A 15383-nucleotide genomic window follows, 5' to 3' on the forward strand; every position below is an offset into this window, starting at 1 on the left:
TAATGCAACCTGTTGATATTATTCAAGTGTGCAGCCTTTTAATAGGCAATCGGCAAAACAGATACACGATTTGTTACAGAGCTTTGTTACAGAGAAATGATAAGATATAAAAACAACTATCTAAATTATCTAACTATCTAGTAACAAACTAAAGAATCTGCAATATAACAATCTAACCGTATAATATATCTAACAGTATAATATCCTAACAAATATTGATATCCTAACAATCTCCAACAGTATATATTGTCCTCAGGGACTTGACGAGTAAGAGGGAACATCGTTAATTCTGGCAATGAAGTTGTCGTATGAAAGACGTAACTAGAAATTAACTAGAATAAAATGGTGGAGGCATTTAATTATACATTAAGAAATAAAAAAAATATAAAAAAAAAAACTTCAACTTAGTATAAAAAGATAGTAATCAAAAATCAACTCATCTATAACAATATAGATAAGGCCACCACCACATACATAACCTTAGAATATCATTGAAATTCCTTTTGAAAATAAATGACGAGACTTCTGGTTGACGCACTAGTTACGGAAAGGGGTGCTTCTTGCTTACCTTGATTTGAAGCCAGGGATATCATGCACGAAACACACTCCCACACCATAGTCTCAAGGCCCCACCACCAGAATCATCAATAACAACCACCCTCCCCCCCTCATATCTTATCATCATCAACCCAAATGTATCTCTGCTCTATCTTCGTGTCACACTCTATTTTGATTATTTTGCTTCCTTGGCCTTCTGCCTTGCATGTAAGCCATCACCTCGAGCACCAGAATCAGCCACCACATAACCAACCCCTCACCCGTCGCATTTGTGATTTGCCGTCACCAGAATCAACCATCAAAAACTTTTTTATATTTTTTTTAAAAACAATTATATCCGCAAGTGCGGACAATATTGCGCATGAGTAGGTCGGCCAATGGTTACGAGTGTAGAGCTTATCAAGATATAATTAAATGTTTTTTCGAGTTTGACTTTTCTTGGATAAAAAATACAACAACGCGTACGAGGTAGAGTTTATCAAGATATAAATGCTTGATTTATTTTTTTTGGATAACAGATATAAATGCTTCATAGATTGAGTTGATGGATCGTTAGCTTCTTTCTAAATTTTAATTAATTTAAAATGTGACGTGATATAATTAATTTAAATTTAAGAAGAGATTGTTATCAAAAAAAAAAAAATTTAAGAAGAGATTTTTTATTAATTTTTAAAAATATTTCACTTTAAGAATTTTTTTAAAAATACTTGTCACAATAATAATTCTTATATTTCATTTTTTTCTCACATGTTTATATGCAATTCTCTATAAAGATAAAACAAGAAAGAGAAGATAAAAAAACTGAATTTTGAAAATTTATTTCTGATAAAAAGGATATAATAGTGTAAAAAATAATGTATAAAAAAAAAGTGTAAAAAATAAGATGTTAGAATAATATTATTGTACCTTGAATTCAAGTAGAAGGATCCCGAGCTTCTTTCTAAATTTTATTTAATTCAAAATGGTTGTTTACATGTTTGAAATGATTGAGGCAATTTATTGTTTTAATTACTTAGCCAAAAAGCCAACTATTTTGATATTCTTTGTTTAGCCCTTTGAGCCTAAGCCCATTCATTTCTGAATAACATATGTTTTGTTTAGCCACTCCACATACACATCTATCCTAAATAGAATTGGATTATAGAAATTTCATGGTAGGGTGTGAACATGAGTTCTTTATCATGTAATTCAAAGTGATGAAAAGCAATGGCAAAAAATGGGTTAGAGCGTGAGATCACGCGTGCGATTTTCTTTACTCTTTAACCCTCTGCTAGGGCACCAGCAATGGCATCCCACCAAGAGAAACCTGTAGAAATTTCCAAGTCATCTACTGTAGCACCCGAAACACTTAGACGCAGTGTGAAAAGATCTAAGAATGGAGAAGAATTTATCTCAGTGTCATTGAACCGTGGAGCTAGGTTAGGTAGTATCAGCAGCTACCCTGCAGCAGGGAAGACAAAATCCTTCGCGGATGCTCTCAGAAATGAAGACACCATTCCGAGAGTGGATTCAACTTGGATGGATGGCTTAACAGAAGAAGATAGTAAGCCCCTAGATTCCAATTTGGGAGAAATCTCTGAATGAGGGTTTCAAAACTATCTATGAAGAGGATGGATCAGTGAGGATACAATGTACAAAGGAAGCTAAACAGAGAATAAGGGAACCATGGAAGAATGCATTAATTGTGAAGCTCCTTGGGAAGAAAGTGGGGGTCTCCTTCATGAAGAATAGGCTGGAGAAGCTTTGGGCTAAGCATGGGTCCATCGTGGTGGCAGATTTGGGGAACGATTTCTTCTCGATCAAATTTGCAAACCTAGAAGACCTCAACATTGCTATAACAGGCGGACCATGGGACATTCTTGGCCACTACCTGGCAATAAGGAAGTGGGAACCATTCTTCAACCCAGCTAAAGCCAAGATTCACAGAGTGGCAGCTTGGATTCGCCTACCTGGAGTGCCGCAAGAATATTGTGAGTATCCCCTTCTCCTCCATTTTGGTAATATTGTTGGTAAAGTACTTAAAGTGGACAAAACCACCTCTACAGGAGATAAAGGCAAGTTTGCTAGGCTATGTGTTGACCTGGATCTCTCAAAACTACTGAGAGGATAGTACCATATAGAAGATGAAACCTTCAAGGTGGAGTACGAGGGACTGTTCCTTATATGCCTGCATTGTGGTCGTTATGGTCACAATATTGACTTGTGCCTTGATTTTGCTAAACCAAAACCTACCACACCCAATTGTGTTACGGTTGAGAAGGAGCCAAAGAATAAAATGACTAGCCAAGGCCTGGGGCCTTGGATGGTTGTCCAGAAGAAAAAGAAGCAACAACCCCCGTTTACAAAAAAAAAAGAATAATGAAACCAGAAACTTTGGAACCAACATCTCCAACAAAATTCCCCCAAACGAACCTAAGATTGAAGCTGTTAAGGATAAAGGGAAAAAAGTTTCTTATACTATTCGTAATGGAGGACCGGTTGGGAAGAATAATGCCACTTACAAGGAGAATTTAGCTAATTCCTCTTCTAGTTCTGCTAAGAAGGTTTCGGGTGTGCAACTCCCTCTTACTGATAACAAAGACAACAGTGTCTCGGAAAAAAATGTCTTCTCCTCTGACCCTGTAATAAATTTCTCTGCAGTGGCTAATACTCCCACCAAAAAAGTCTCTAGATCAGGAACCTCTCCTGTGATGGTATCATCTAAGAAATCCTCCCACAGTCCCTCTTCATCTAAAGGAAAGGAAACCACCTTTCAAGTCCAAGTTGTTCCGAACCCAGGAAATAGCATAGAACTTCTTAAATCTGTTAAGGATAAGCCTCAAAGCTACTCTAAGCCAAAGGAAGATGTTTTATGCCTTGGTTGTGACAGTGTAGGTACTCTTCTTACTGGGACAAAGGATAGCTTAGTAGCTGACAACATTGGGCCCATAGTTGATACTATGGTTTGTGACACCTCTCACATTGATCCGCATCCCCCTGATCTAATTATGAGGGAGGTTCCCAAAGTTATGGAAGCTCAAACATGTATGGAGATTGATGATTCTTCTCACTTAGGCCTGGCCGAATCTATTAGAAATATATCTGTTTTAGATACTACAAATGAGAGCAGTGAAGCTCTGAAGCATGCTGAAGAAACACATGATCAAAGTGGCAAGAACTTCTCAATCTTGCAACAAGCCAATATTTCCTTATGAATGTTCTAACTTGGAACTATAGAGGTGCTGCTAAAAAACCTTTCAAAAGTACCTTTAACAGATTTTATAGGAAGTATAAGGTTGGTGTGGCTGCCATCTTGTTAGTGGTAGCAAGGCTATTAAAATTATTCGCAGTTTGGGTTATTCTAACTACCTGATTGCTGATGCCAATGGTTTTGTTGGCAGTATTTGGATCTGTTGGGATTCGAATGATTTAAATATCACTCTTCTAGTGAAGCATGACCAATTTATTCACTTTTTGGTTGAGTTACCAGGGAAGAAACCCTTTTGCTGGACGACTGTTTATGCCAATCCCCATGAGGATAAACGTTGTTGTCTTTGGGAGGAACTAAAACATATTGGGAGGTCTATGAATGACCCTTGGCTCATTTTAGGTGACTTTAATGAGATTGCTTCAGCTGCTGAGAAGAGAGGTGGGAGTCCTGTGGATGTCAACCATTGTAACGGTTTTCTAATGTTCTCAGTGCTTGTGGTGTTCTGGATCTAGGTGGTGTTGGTAATAGATTCACGTGGAGAGGTCCGAAATTCCTTCACTTAGATCGGGTTTATAAAAGACTTGATAGAGCAGTAGCTAATGCCATCTGGAAAGCTACCTTTGAAGATTCAGATACTATAACCCTCCCCAGATTATTCTCTGATCACTGTCCCATTCTAGTCAGGTTGGAGAAAGAGGATAATTGTTGGAGAAAGCACCCGTTCAGGTTTCTGGCTACTTGGCAAAATGATCCCAGATTCTGCCTCTTTCCTTAAGGATAATTGGAAGTTCTCTGATTGCCTAGTGGATAGTCTGAATTCTTTTATTTCACTTCTAAAAGAATGGAACAAAAATGTTTTTGGTTTTACTAATCACATAAAAATAAAGTTATTGCTCGCTGTAACACCCCGTATATATCCAGTAATGTTATCATACTGTCGTATTAAGCTGCGCTTAATTAAAAATGCGGAATATCTTTTTCTTTTCAATTATGATGTCATAAATCATTACCAACTTGATTACTTAACCATTTTCAAAACATCGCCTGTATGTACATTGCAATAAACAACTAACTGAAATACCTCATTAATTAGAATAACATAAGTATGAGTCTCTAGTCACGGAACTACAAAACGTAGGTCGAACCATCTAACAGTTTATACAACTCAACTCAAAAGTACTAACAACATAGTGGCATGGACAAACCCCATGCTCACCCAAATAAGGCAACAAAGCCCAACTTCAGTCTCAACAACAGCAACATACGCATATAAATGCAGAAAACATAAACAGCATCCAAATCCAGCATTCATACAGGCCAGCATAACTAACAACAATATCATCAACTAAGCTCTGGCCTCCTGCCGTCAGAGGCATCAGTCCCCATACTACTTGAACCTGAAATAAGCATTTCTCCAAACGTGGGGTGAGATCTCTGAGAACTGCTGCAAGCCTACTTGGTAGGCTTGCACCTGAGAACTGCTGCAATTCAAAAACTTGATGCTCTCCGGCAAGTATACCGATCGCACAAGTAATATAGAAAGTAAGTAGAGTATCGTCTCCACAGGGATTGTAAACCAAGTACTACAATAACCAGTCCCCTTAAGTTGGAAAACTAAGTTTTTTGTTGGAAAAATTGTGAAATGAAATTGAGTAACAATAAGAAATAAAAGTAGAGACTTGTTTTTAAAATTTTAATTATGAGAAAAAAAAACGAGAATTGATTTGTAAAAATGAGAAAAGTATTGTAGCTAGAGCGTACTCACCTTATGATCGCCACTTCTTACTTTGGATTGATTTACAACATTAATTTATAAAATTACTCGGATAAATTATTATCTAAAATAATTAGTTAAATCCCAATCCTCTGGAAATTTAACCCTTTAATCCCCAATTGAAATCCTAATGCCTTAGCAACCCCTCATGAAAATTAAGCGATGAACTCTATAATTTAGGCATCCGCAATTCAATACACATCTATTCCTAGCATGCATACGAACCGTTATCCTACCCCCTTTCAGGATAAAAACCCCAATATCCCTATCTAGGGTTCTAACCCTCAGACTATTATCAACTATTAGAGTGATCAATTCTAATAAAGAAAATATCAAATACGAACAAGGTAGAGATAAAGATAATTATATAAACGAGCAATTATAAATCAATCCGCGTAACAAGGGTTCACATAGGGTTTGTGACACTAACTACAATAAAAAAAAACTAGCCAAGCATAATCATGGCTAAAAATAATCCAATATTCCTGAGCATAAAATTAAGAAGAAAAGAGAAGAAGAACTGTAGAAGAATCCTCCTGAGCTCTGCCGTCGGTCTCCTTCTGAAGAAATAGGTCTGAATCCCTAATTCTGTCAAAAGGATCCTATTTATATGACTCTTTTCCTTCTTCCAAAAATACCCCCGAGATAACACGGTACTTCTATCCTGGCACCGGTTTGGCGCACGTTTGCGCCAACTTCCTGCCCAATGTATGCTGCAATTCGGAACCAATTCCCGTGACTCGGCGCCAGTTGGCGCCATCCTTCTCATTTTGGGCGCCTAGTGGCGCCATTCTTCTTCTTGTTGGGCGCCTAGTGGCGCCATGATGCTGGGAGGCGCCATTCTGCTTCACTTTGGCGCCACTTAGCATGAGTTTGGCGCTAAGTGGCGCCATTTCTCTGGACCTTCGCCTATGCTGCACCCGGATGGAATATTCCTCTGTGTGGAGTTGTGTCAACAGGCTTTTTATAATTTGTAATTTTCACTCCTCTTTTTCCTGTAAAAACACAGCCAAAAGGTGAATATTATTGACATAGAAAGAATCAATATAAATAGCAAATATGTATTTAAATAGCTCTCTTATGACCCAATTCTTATCAATTTTAACATGGAAAAACCACACTTGCCAGAGGCACATCAATCTCTAAACAAGAAATCTCAGTAAGGCAAGGGGTCCTCAAGGATCTTTCACCCCAAGCTCACTTACATGTGCAATATAAGTTCAAAAGCAGTTTATCATCATCAGTTCTAAAATAGTGTTATGCAGCAGATAATCATATCATGTGTGTCAATTCTATTCTATTGGCCAGAGAAATGCAGGATTTATATACGCCAAATACCCACACATAGTGCAAGACGCCACTTGCATCCACCCCGGATCACCGTCTTGTATGACGCCACACACTCAGGCTTACCGTCAAGATGGAACAACACATGCATATTAAAAGCCATTACACATAAAGCTCAACAGCATTTCAAATATCAAAAGCATGTAACACAGCATGCATATAACCATACCCCCATGGGACATGGTGGAACCACAACATGGCTAAACCGAGGACACGAAAGCCATAAGCCCTTAATCCCTTGATTCTGATTTAGTTAAGTATTTACAGAAGTTCAACTCCATCAAAATAGGGTCCACAAACCCATAGCTCAGTTCTGTATGAACAGTGAAAGTTCAAAACTTTAGCACCATCATTGTCGCACAATGATATGCCTACATGAGGGAAAAATAAAAAAATTTCTGAAAGCGGAATGCATAGACAATCTATGCCCTCATGTGATTTAGAAAGAAAATGCTCATTGAAACACGATAGGATTTAGAATTACCTTATTCCGATCTCTTGTAGGCTTCAAAAGGATGATGCCCTCTAATGATAGTCCACACAGCTATCTCCAATGTCGCAGCAGAGAACTCTTCTCCTTGATCCTCCTTTGCCCTTAATTGCTTGTTAGGCGAACTTGGACCAATTAGTCACTGACATAGATGAACTTGGAGCAATTAAACTCTTTTTAACAGGCCCAATTCATTTAATGACCACATAAGACACTAGCAATGCTCTGCGGCCCCAGAACTAACTGAGTTGACCAAGTGATCTACCTTTCTAATTTGGATACCGTGTCGGAATCATCCCTCATATCGTCATTCACATTTAGTCGAGAGCAAGGAAATAGTATCATCTCTCTTGTTGACTAAATATAGCTTTTCATAGAACTAGGAATCTTTTTCTATTGACTCTAAGATTGATCATGACTCCTCATGATCACTTACTATGCATAGATTCCCGAGTCAATTAGAAGTCATCCAAGTTCGACCGGTCTTGTGAATGACTAATCCCTTATAGGGGACTATGAGTCCTCTCGGCATGTCCATCTAGACTCATGTATTCAAGTTATACCCAAGAGTACACTGTTCTCCCCATGTTTCAGGCGGATAGAGTTGTACAGTCAAAGTATAACCCTAGGACATAGTGTTCGATGACATCCTTAAGTCTAGGACGACCCGCACTACCAAACGATGAGAGACTAAACAAATCCAATGATACTTAGTGAAATCCTTGTGGAGTCTCTCTGCAGGTCAGTTTAGTGCTATCTGTTCCTGAACAGATCCACCTACGACATCAGCTAAGGTATCACCATACCTGCATACCATGAGGTCCCTACCTTGTATCTCCATACAAGTAGAAGATGTCGTACTAGTCTTATTGAGATCACCAATGCCCTCTCTTGGTGATTCAAGACTAGGAACATACTTTAGGCAATAGACATGTGGTGTCCTCGAGTCCTCATGATCATGATCCCTATCATAGATCCTCACATGAACACCTGTTCTATTCCTGGGTCTTTTATCTTTAATCGCATATTAACCTAATATTAAGGCGAGACAAAATATGAAAAAGATAAAATGTGCTCATTTATTAAATAAATCATGAAATATAAGTAGCAAAAGGTGTTCATCTGATGTAACAGATTGTCTCTAGGACACCTATATACTAACAAACAGTACCTTACTGTTCCACGAAAACCCAGAATTTCCGGATATATGTCGGAGGCATATCCGGATATCAATATCCGGATATCTCACTGGCAATATTCGGATATCAATATCCGGATATTTATCGACCAAATATCCGAATATTTCGCGACAGAATGCAGTTTCTGCATTTCGCGAAGATATCCAACAAAGGTCCAACTTTTACCAATTAAAAGCGTTCAAGACTCCATTTTTAGGTCTATACAGGTTCATACACATGTTAGTTACTTGCTTAACCCATTTACATGCAAAGACACCACCTTTAAATCATTTAAACTCATGATCAAGGTTAGGCAACTCACCAATGCTTCAAACTCAGAAATGGAAGGCTCTTAGAGCTCACAACCAACTCCAAAGGTTTTGACTTGCACAACAAACAAAAATGGTAGTCCAAGTAAGGTTCTTTCTCTTCAAATACCACCCTTTGGAACTCAAAATGGTAGAACAAAGCTCCTACCACTCAACTCTCAAAGGTCAGCTCCCCCACACCAACACACAGAGGCTAGACACACAGAAAAGACACCCATTTCACTCTCACAATGATAATCACAAGTGTTTACAAGGAGGAAGAAGGAGGAACCAAGCAAAATATGAAAACTTGGCTCACTAGAGATGGAGGAAGACAATGGAACAGTAGCAACTGACCAACCACTCCAACCAGTCACGTAGCAACAGAAAATACCTAGGGTTTTGGGCCAACAAGCCTATTTATAGCGGTTTAACACTTAAACACACAATATTAACTTTAAATGCTACGCTTAGCATTTTAATACCAACTCAGGATTCTTAACCTACTCAATTTTACAAGAATTATCATATTTTTCTTATATTTTTCGGAGCACCTTTCTGGTACGCGTTTTTCATAGTCAGTACCAGTTTCTGGCACCAGTTCTCATTATTTTAACTTGGAACTCGTTTTACAAGTCCTACATATTATTCTGGTAATTATCATGTACTTGTTATAATTTTCCGGGATACTTTTTCGGTACGCATTTATACCGACTAGCAGAATCGGTATCTGCACTTTTCGTCAGAAAAGCGACTTTCAGCATTATAACTCAATTACTATAATTATTAGAGCCTCAATATAATTATTAGGGTCAATTATGAAATTATCTCATTAAACTCATAATTAACTGATTAATTTCCTGAATTAACGGTGCGGGTTCTTACACTCGCATTGAAGGTATTCAAAAACAGCTCAGTTATAAGAGTGGATCACATTTAGAGCAGCTGGAGTTTAGCTTAAAGAAGGAGCTTGAGGATATCTTGAATAGGGAGGAACAAATTTGGTACCAAAAATCGAGAAGTGAGTGGATTAGAGATGGTGACAGAAATACACGATTTTATCATACCAAAACTCTTAAAAGGAGAAACAGGAACAAAATTGTGAAACTCAAGAATGACCTGGATCACTGGGTCAATGATGAGGAGGAGTTGATCGCTTTGGCTAGAATAATGAAACCAGAAACTTTGGAACCAACATCTCCAACAAAATTCCCCCAAACGAACCTAAGATTGAAGTTGTTAAGGATTAAGGGAAAAAAGTTTCTTATACTATTTGTAATGGAGGACCGGTTGGGAAGAATAATGCCACTTACAAGGAGAATTTAGCTAATTCCTCTTCTAGTTCTGCTAAGAAGGTGTCGGGTGTGCAACTCCCTCCTACTGATAACAAAGACAACAGTGTCTCGGAAAAAAATGTCTCCTCCTCTGACCCTGTAATAAATTTCTCTGCAGTGGCTAATACTCCCACCAAAAAAGTCTCTAGATCAGGAACCTCTCTTGTGATGGTATCATCTAAGAAATCCTCCCACAGTCTCTCTTCATCTAAAGGAAAGGAAATCACCTTTCAAGTCCAAGTTGTTCCGAACCCAGGAAATAGCATAGAACTTCTTAAATCTGTTAAGGATAAGCCTCAAAGCTACTCTAAGCCAAAGGAAGATGTTTTATGCCTTGGTTGTGACAGTGTAGGTACTCTTCTTACTGGGACAAAGGATAGCTTAGTAGCTGACAACATTGGGCCCATAGTTGATACTATGGTTTGTGACACCTCTCACATTGATCCGCATCCCCCTGATCTAATTATGAGGGAGGTTCCCAAAGTTATGGAAGCTCAAACATGTATGGAGGTTGATGATTCTTCTCACTTAGGCCTGGCCGAATCTATTAGAAATATATCTGTTTTAGATACTACAAATGAGAGCAGTGAAGCTCTGAAGCATGCTGAAGAAACACATGATCAAAGTGGCAAGAACTTCTCAATCTTGCAACAAGCCAATATTTCCTTATGAATGTTCTAACTTGGAACTATAGAGGTGCTGCTAAAAAACCTTTCAAAAGTACCTTTAACAGATTTTATAGGAAGTATAAGGTTGGTGTGGCTGCCATCTTGTTAGTGGTAGCAAGGCTATTAAAATTATTCGCAGTTTGGGTTATTCTAACTACCTGATTGCTGATGCCAATGGTTTTGTTGGCAGTATTTGGATCTGTTGGGATTCGAATGATTTAAATATCACTCTTCTAGTGAAGCATGACCAATTTATTCACTTTTTGGTTGAGTTACCAGGGAAGAAACCCTTTTGCTGGACGACTGTTTATGCCAATCCCCATGAGGATAAACGTTGTTGTCTTTGGGAGGAACTAAAACATATTGGGAGGTCTATGAATGACCCTTGGCTCATTTTAGGTGACTTTAATGAGATTGCTTCAGCTGCTGAGAAGAGAGGTGGGAGTCCTGTGGATGTCAACCATTGTAACGGTTTTCTAATGTTCTCAGTGCTTGTGGTGTTCTGGATCTAGGTGGTGTTGGTAATAGATTCACGTGGAGAGGTCCGAAATTCCTTCACTTAGATCGGGTTTATAAAAGACTTGATAGAGCAGTAGCTAATGCCATCTGGAAAGCTACCTTTGAAGATTCAGATACTATAACCCTCCCCAGATTATTCTCTGATCACTGTCCCATTCTAGTCAGGTTGGAGAAAGAGGATAATTGTTGGAGAAAGCACCCGTTCAGGTTTCTGGCTACTTGGCAAAATGATCCCAGATTCTGCCTCTTTCCTTAAGGATAATTGGAAGTTCTCTGATTGCCTAGTGGATAGTCTGAATTCTTTTATTTCACTTCTAAAAGAATGGAACAAAAATGTTTTTGGTTTTACTAATCACATAAAAATAAAGTTATTGCTCGCTGTAACACCCCGTATATATCCGGTAATGTTATCGTACTGTCGTATTAAGCTGCGCTTAATTAAAAATGCGGAATATCTTTTTCTTTTCAATTATGATGTCATAAATCATTACCAACTTGATTACTTAACCATTTTCAAAACATCGCCTGTATGTACATTGCAATAAACAACTAACTGAAATACCTCATTAATTAGAATAACATAAGTATGAGTCTCTAGTCACGGAACTACAAAACGTAGGTCGAACCATCTAACAGTTTATACAACTCAACTCAAAAGTACTAACAACATAGTGGCATGGACAAACCCCATGCTCACCCAAATAAGGCAACAAAGCCCAACTTCAGTCTCAACAACAGCAACATACGCATATAAGTGCAGAAAACATAAACAGCATCCAAATCCAGCATTCATACAGGCCAGCATAACTAACAACAATATCATCAACTAAGCTCTGGCCTCCTGCCGCCAGAGGCATCAGTCCCCATACTACTTGAACCTAAAATAAGCATTTCTCCAAACGTGGGGTGAGATCTCTGAGAACTGCTGCAAGCCTACTTGGTAGGCTTGCACCTGAGAACTGCTGCAATTCAAAAACTTGATGCTCTCCGGCAAGTATACCGATCGCACAAGTAATATAGAAAGTAAGTAGAGTATCGTCTCCACAGGGATTGTAAACCAAGTACTACAATAACCAGTCCCCTTAAGTCGGTAAACTAAGTTTTTTGTTGGAAAAATTGTGAAATGAAATTGAGTAACAATAAGAAATAAAAGTAGAGACTTGTTTTTAAATTTTTAATTATGAGAAAAAAAACGAGAATTGATTTGTAAAAATGAGAAAAGTATTGTAGCTAGAGCGTACTCACCTTATGATCGCCACTTCTTACTTTGGATTGATTTACAACATTAATTTATAAAATTACTCGGATAAATTATTATCTAAAATAATTAGTTAAATCCCAATCCCCTGGCAATTTAACCCTTTAATCCCCAATTGGAATCCTAATCCCTTAGCAACCCCTCATGAAAATTAAGCGATGAACTCTATAATTTAGGCATCCGCAATTCAATACACATCTATTCCTAGCATGCATACGAACCGTTATCCTACCCCCTTTCAGGATGAAAACCCCAATATCCCTATCTAGGGTTCTAACCCTCAGACTATTATCAACTATTAGAGTGATCAATTCTAATAAAGAAAATATCAAATACGAACAAGGTAGAGATAAAGATAATTATATAAATGAGCAATTATAAATCAATCCGCGTAACAAGGGTTCACATAGGGTTTGTGACACTAACTACAATAAAAGAAAACTAGCCAAGCATAATCATGGCTAAAAATAATCCAATATTCTTGAGCATAAAATTAAGAAGAAAAGGGAAGAAGAACTGTAGAAGAATCCTCCTGAGCTCTGCCGTCGGTCTCCTTCTGAAGAAATAGGTCTGAATCCCTAATTCTGTCAAAATGATCCTATTTATATGACTCTTTTCCTTCTTCCAAAAATACCCCCGAGATAACACGATACTTCTATCCTAGCGCCGGTTTGGCGCACGTTTGCGCCAACTTCCTGCCCAATGTATGCTGCAATTCGGAACCAATTCCCGTGACTCGGCGCCAGTTGGCGCCATCCTTCTCATTTTGGACGCCTAGTGGCGCCACTTCTCTTTGACTTGGGCGCCTAGTGGCGCCATTCTTCTTCTTGTTGGGAGCCTAGTGGCGCCATGATGCTGGGAGGCGCCATTCTGCTTCACTTTGGAGCCACTTAGCATGAGTTTGGCGCTAAGTGGCGCCATTTCTCTGGACCTTCGCCTATGCTGCACCCGGATGGAATTTTCCTCTGTGTGGAGTTGTGTCAACAGGCTTTTTATAATTTGTAATTTTCGCTCCTCTTTTTCCTGTAAAAACACAACCAAAAGGTGAATATTATTGACATAGAAAGAATCAATATAAATAGCAAATATGTATTTAAATTGCTCTCTTATGACCCAATTCTTATCAATTTTAACATGGAAAAACCACACTTGCCAGAGGCACATCAAATCATTCCCAGATTTAAATGTTGCTGTCACCAGTAATGTACAAGACTCAATCTAGGAAACAATCAATTATTCCAACACAACATCACACAGACAATCAAGAGATCATTATGCTAAGCATGACTGAATCAATGGAAAGAACTCCTAACAATGCCTTCTATTCTCATGAACATGTCAGAATCTAGCTTGAACACCCCTCACCAAGATAATCATATAACACTCAGCACTCAAGTGTTTAAGGGAGTAACAAACACTCAATCCATCACAGCAATAACATTACCATAAGCTTGATCATATTCTCAAGTTCCTAAAGATGAGGAACATTAACACATGCATAATTGATCAAAAGGACTTCACAGGTTGTAACTTGGCCGGGTTAATGGGTAGGAATATATGGAAAGTAGCTCAAACAACACTGAGATTGAAAAACTGATATTTTTTCATTTTTAACACATTCAACTCAATGATTTTGCTCCACTAACATTCCCACAGAATTTCGGGAATTAATTCCTTTCAGCCACCTTTTCTTTACATTCACCCTTTTTTTTTTCAAAACTTTTTGTTTTAAGGGTACAGATGAAATTTACCTCCCCTAATTATTTGACCTCTGTGGAGCCTACCTCAATTTATTTGTTTTCTTTTCAACATTTCAGGAATTCAATCTCAATCAAGGTAAGTCAAATAGATATAGGCTAAGCCATCAATCAGGCCACAGGTCATTTAACAACAAATAAATTCAGGCACAAGGGGGCTAACAATGGAAAAATTCATACAAGTGGGTTATTTTTGGCCAATAGCTAACAAGAACAAAATGCCTTTATCATATCAATCAATACATGTATAACAGAGAAACAGAGCAAGTTCTAGAATGCTATCATAGTGAGGTCTCTCAGAATAAAATAAGTGTTTAAGCACAAAACCTCACCAGCTATGATGTCAAGCTAGACTTTCAAAAGGACATCAGGCATCATTAATCATTCAAGCACAAAATTCAGACAAACGAGCAATCATGAACTCTACTCATGCCAATACAATATTATGCCAGAATTTCATTCAAAACATGATTCCTAGGATGAATCAGGCAATTTAACTAGGGGAAGCATATCTAAACCTGAGACTTGCTCAGAAAACATGTTCAAAAAAAAAATTTATATAGCACACAAAATACTATAAAAATAACTAAGAAAATTAAAAGAGTTAGAATATCTCCCCTGATAGAAGAATTGCAGCAGTTCTCAGGTGCAAGCCTACCATTCCCAGATTTAGAGAATTGTTGCCCTCAGCAATAATTAAACCACAAGAAGGAACAAAAACCTGCACAATAGAAGAAACAGTGGCATATAGAATAAACTATAATGCGCACATCAAAATTTCAAAGAAAAATATACCAACGTAAAGCAACTAAAAATAAAAATAAAAATACGAAACAGAAAAATAAACTAATATACAAAATCTCCGTCAGAAAGGAGATATAATCAACCCTCCCTGTCATCCCCCTCGGCAGCGTGGGATGACTCAGCAAATGGAAGGTCTGGTGGTACTGGATGCCTTGGTGTAGAAGACCACTATTCCCAGATTTGTTCCAAACTATGTAG

General features: G+C 38.0%; 1 protein-coding gene across 1 annotated transcript; it reads left to right on the forward strand.

Annotated features, from left to right (window-relative positions):
* The first annotated feature begins 3748 nt into the window (after positions 1 to 3748).
* On the forward strand, positions 3749 to 4523 carry LOC133295581 (uncharacterized). The gene is made up of 3 exons (XM_061494422.1): positions 3749 to 3852; positions 3939 to 4213; positions 4261 to 4523. Exons 1-3 carry the CDS (start codon positions 3749 to 3751, stop codon positions 4521 to 4523), a joined length of 642 nt encoding a protein of 213 aa, XP_061350406.1.
* Positions 4524 to 15383: the final 10860 nt, after the last annotated feature.

Source organism: Gastrolobium bilobum, unplaced genomic scaffold (genome assembly GCF_033153095.1).
Source record: "Gastrolobium bilobum isolate Gb01-03AN ecotype WA unplaced genomic scaffold, APGP_CSIRO_Gbil_v1 utg7535, whole genome shotgun sequence".
Taxonomy (NCBI): Eukaryota; Viridiplantae; Streptophyta; class Magnoliopsida; order Fabales; family Fabaceae; genus Gastrolobium; species Gastrolobium bilobum.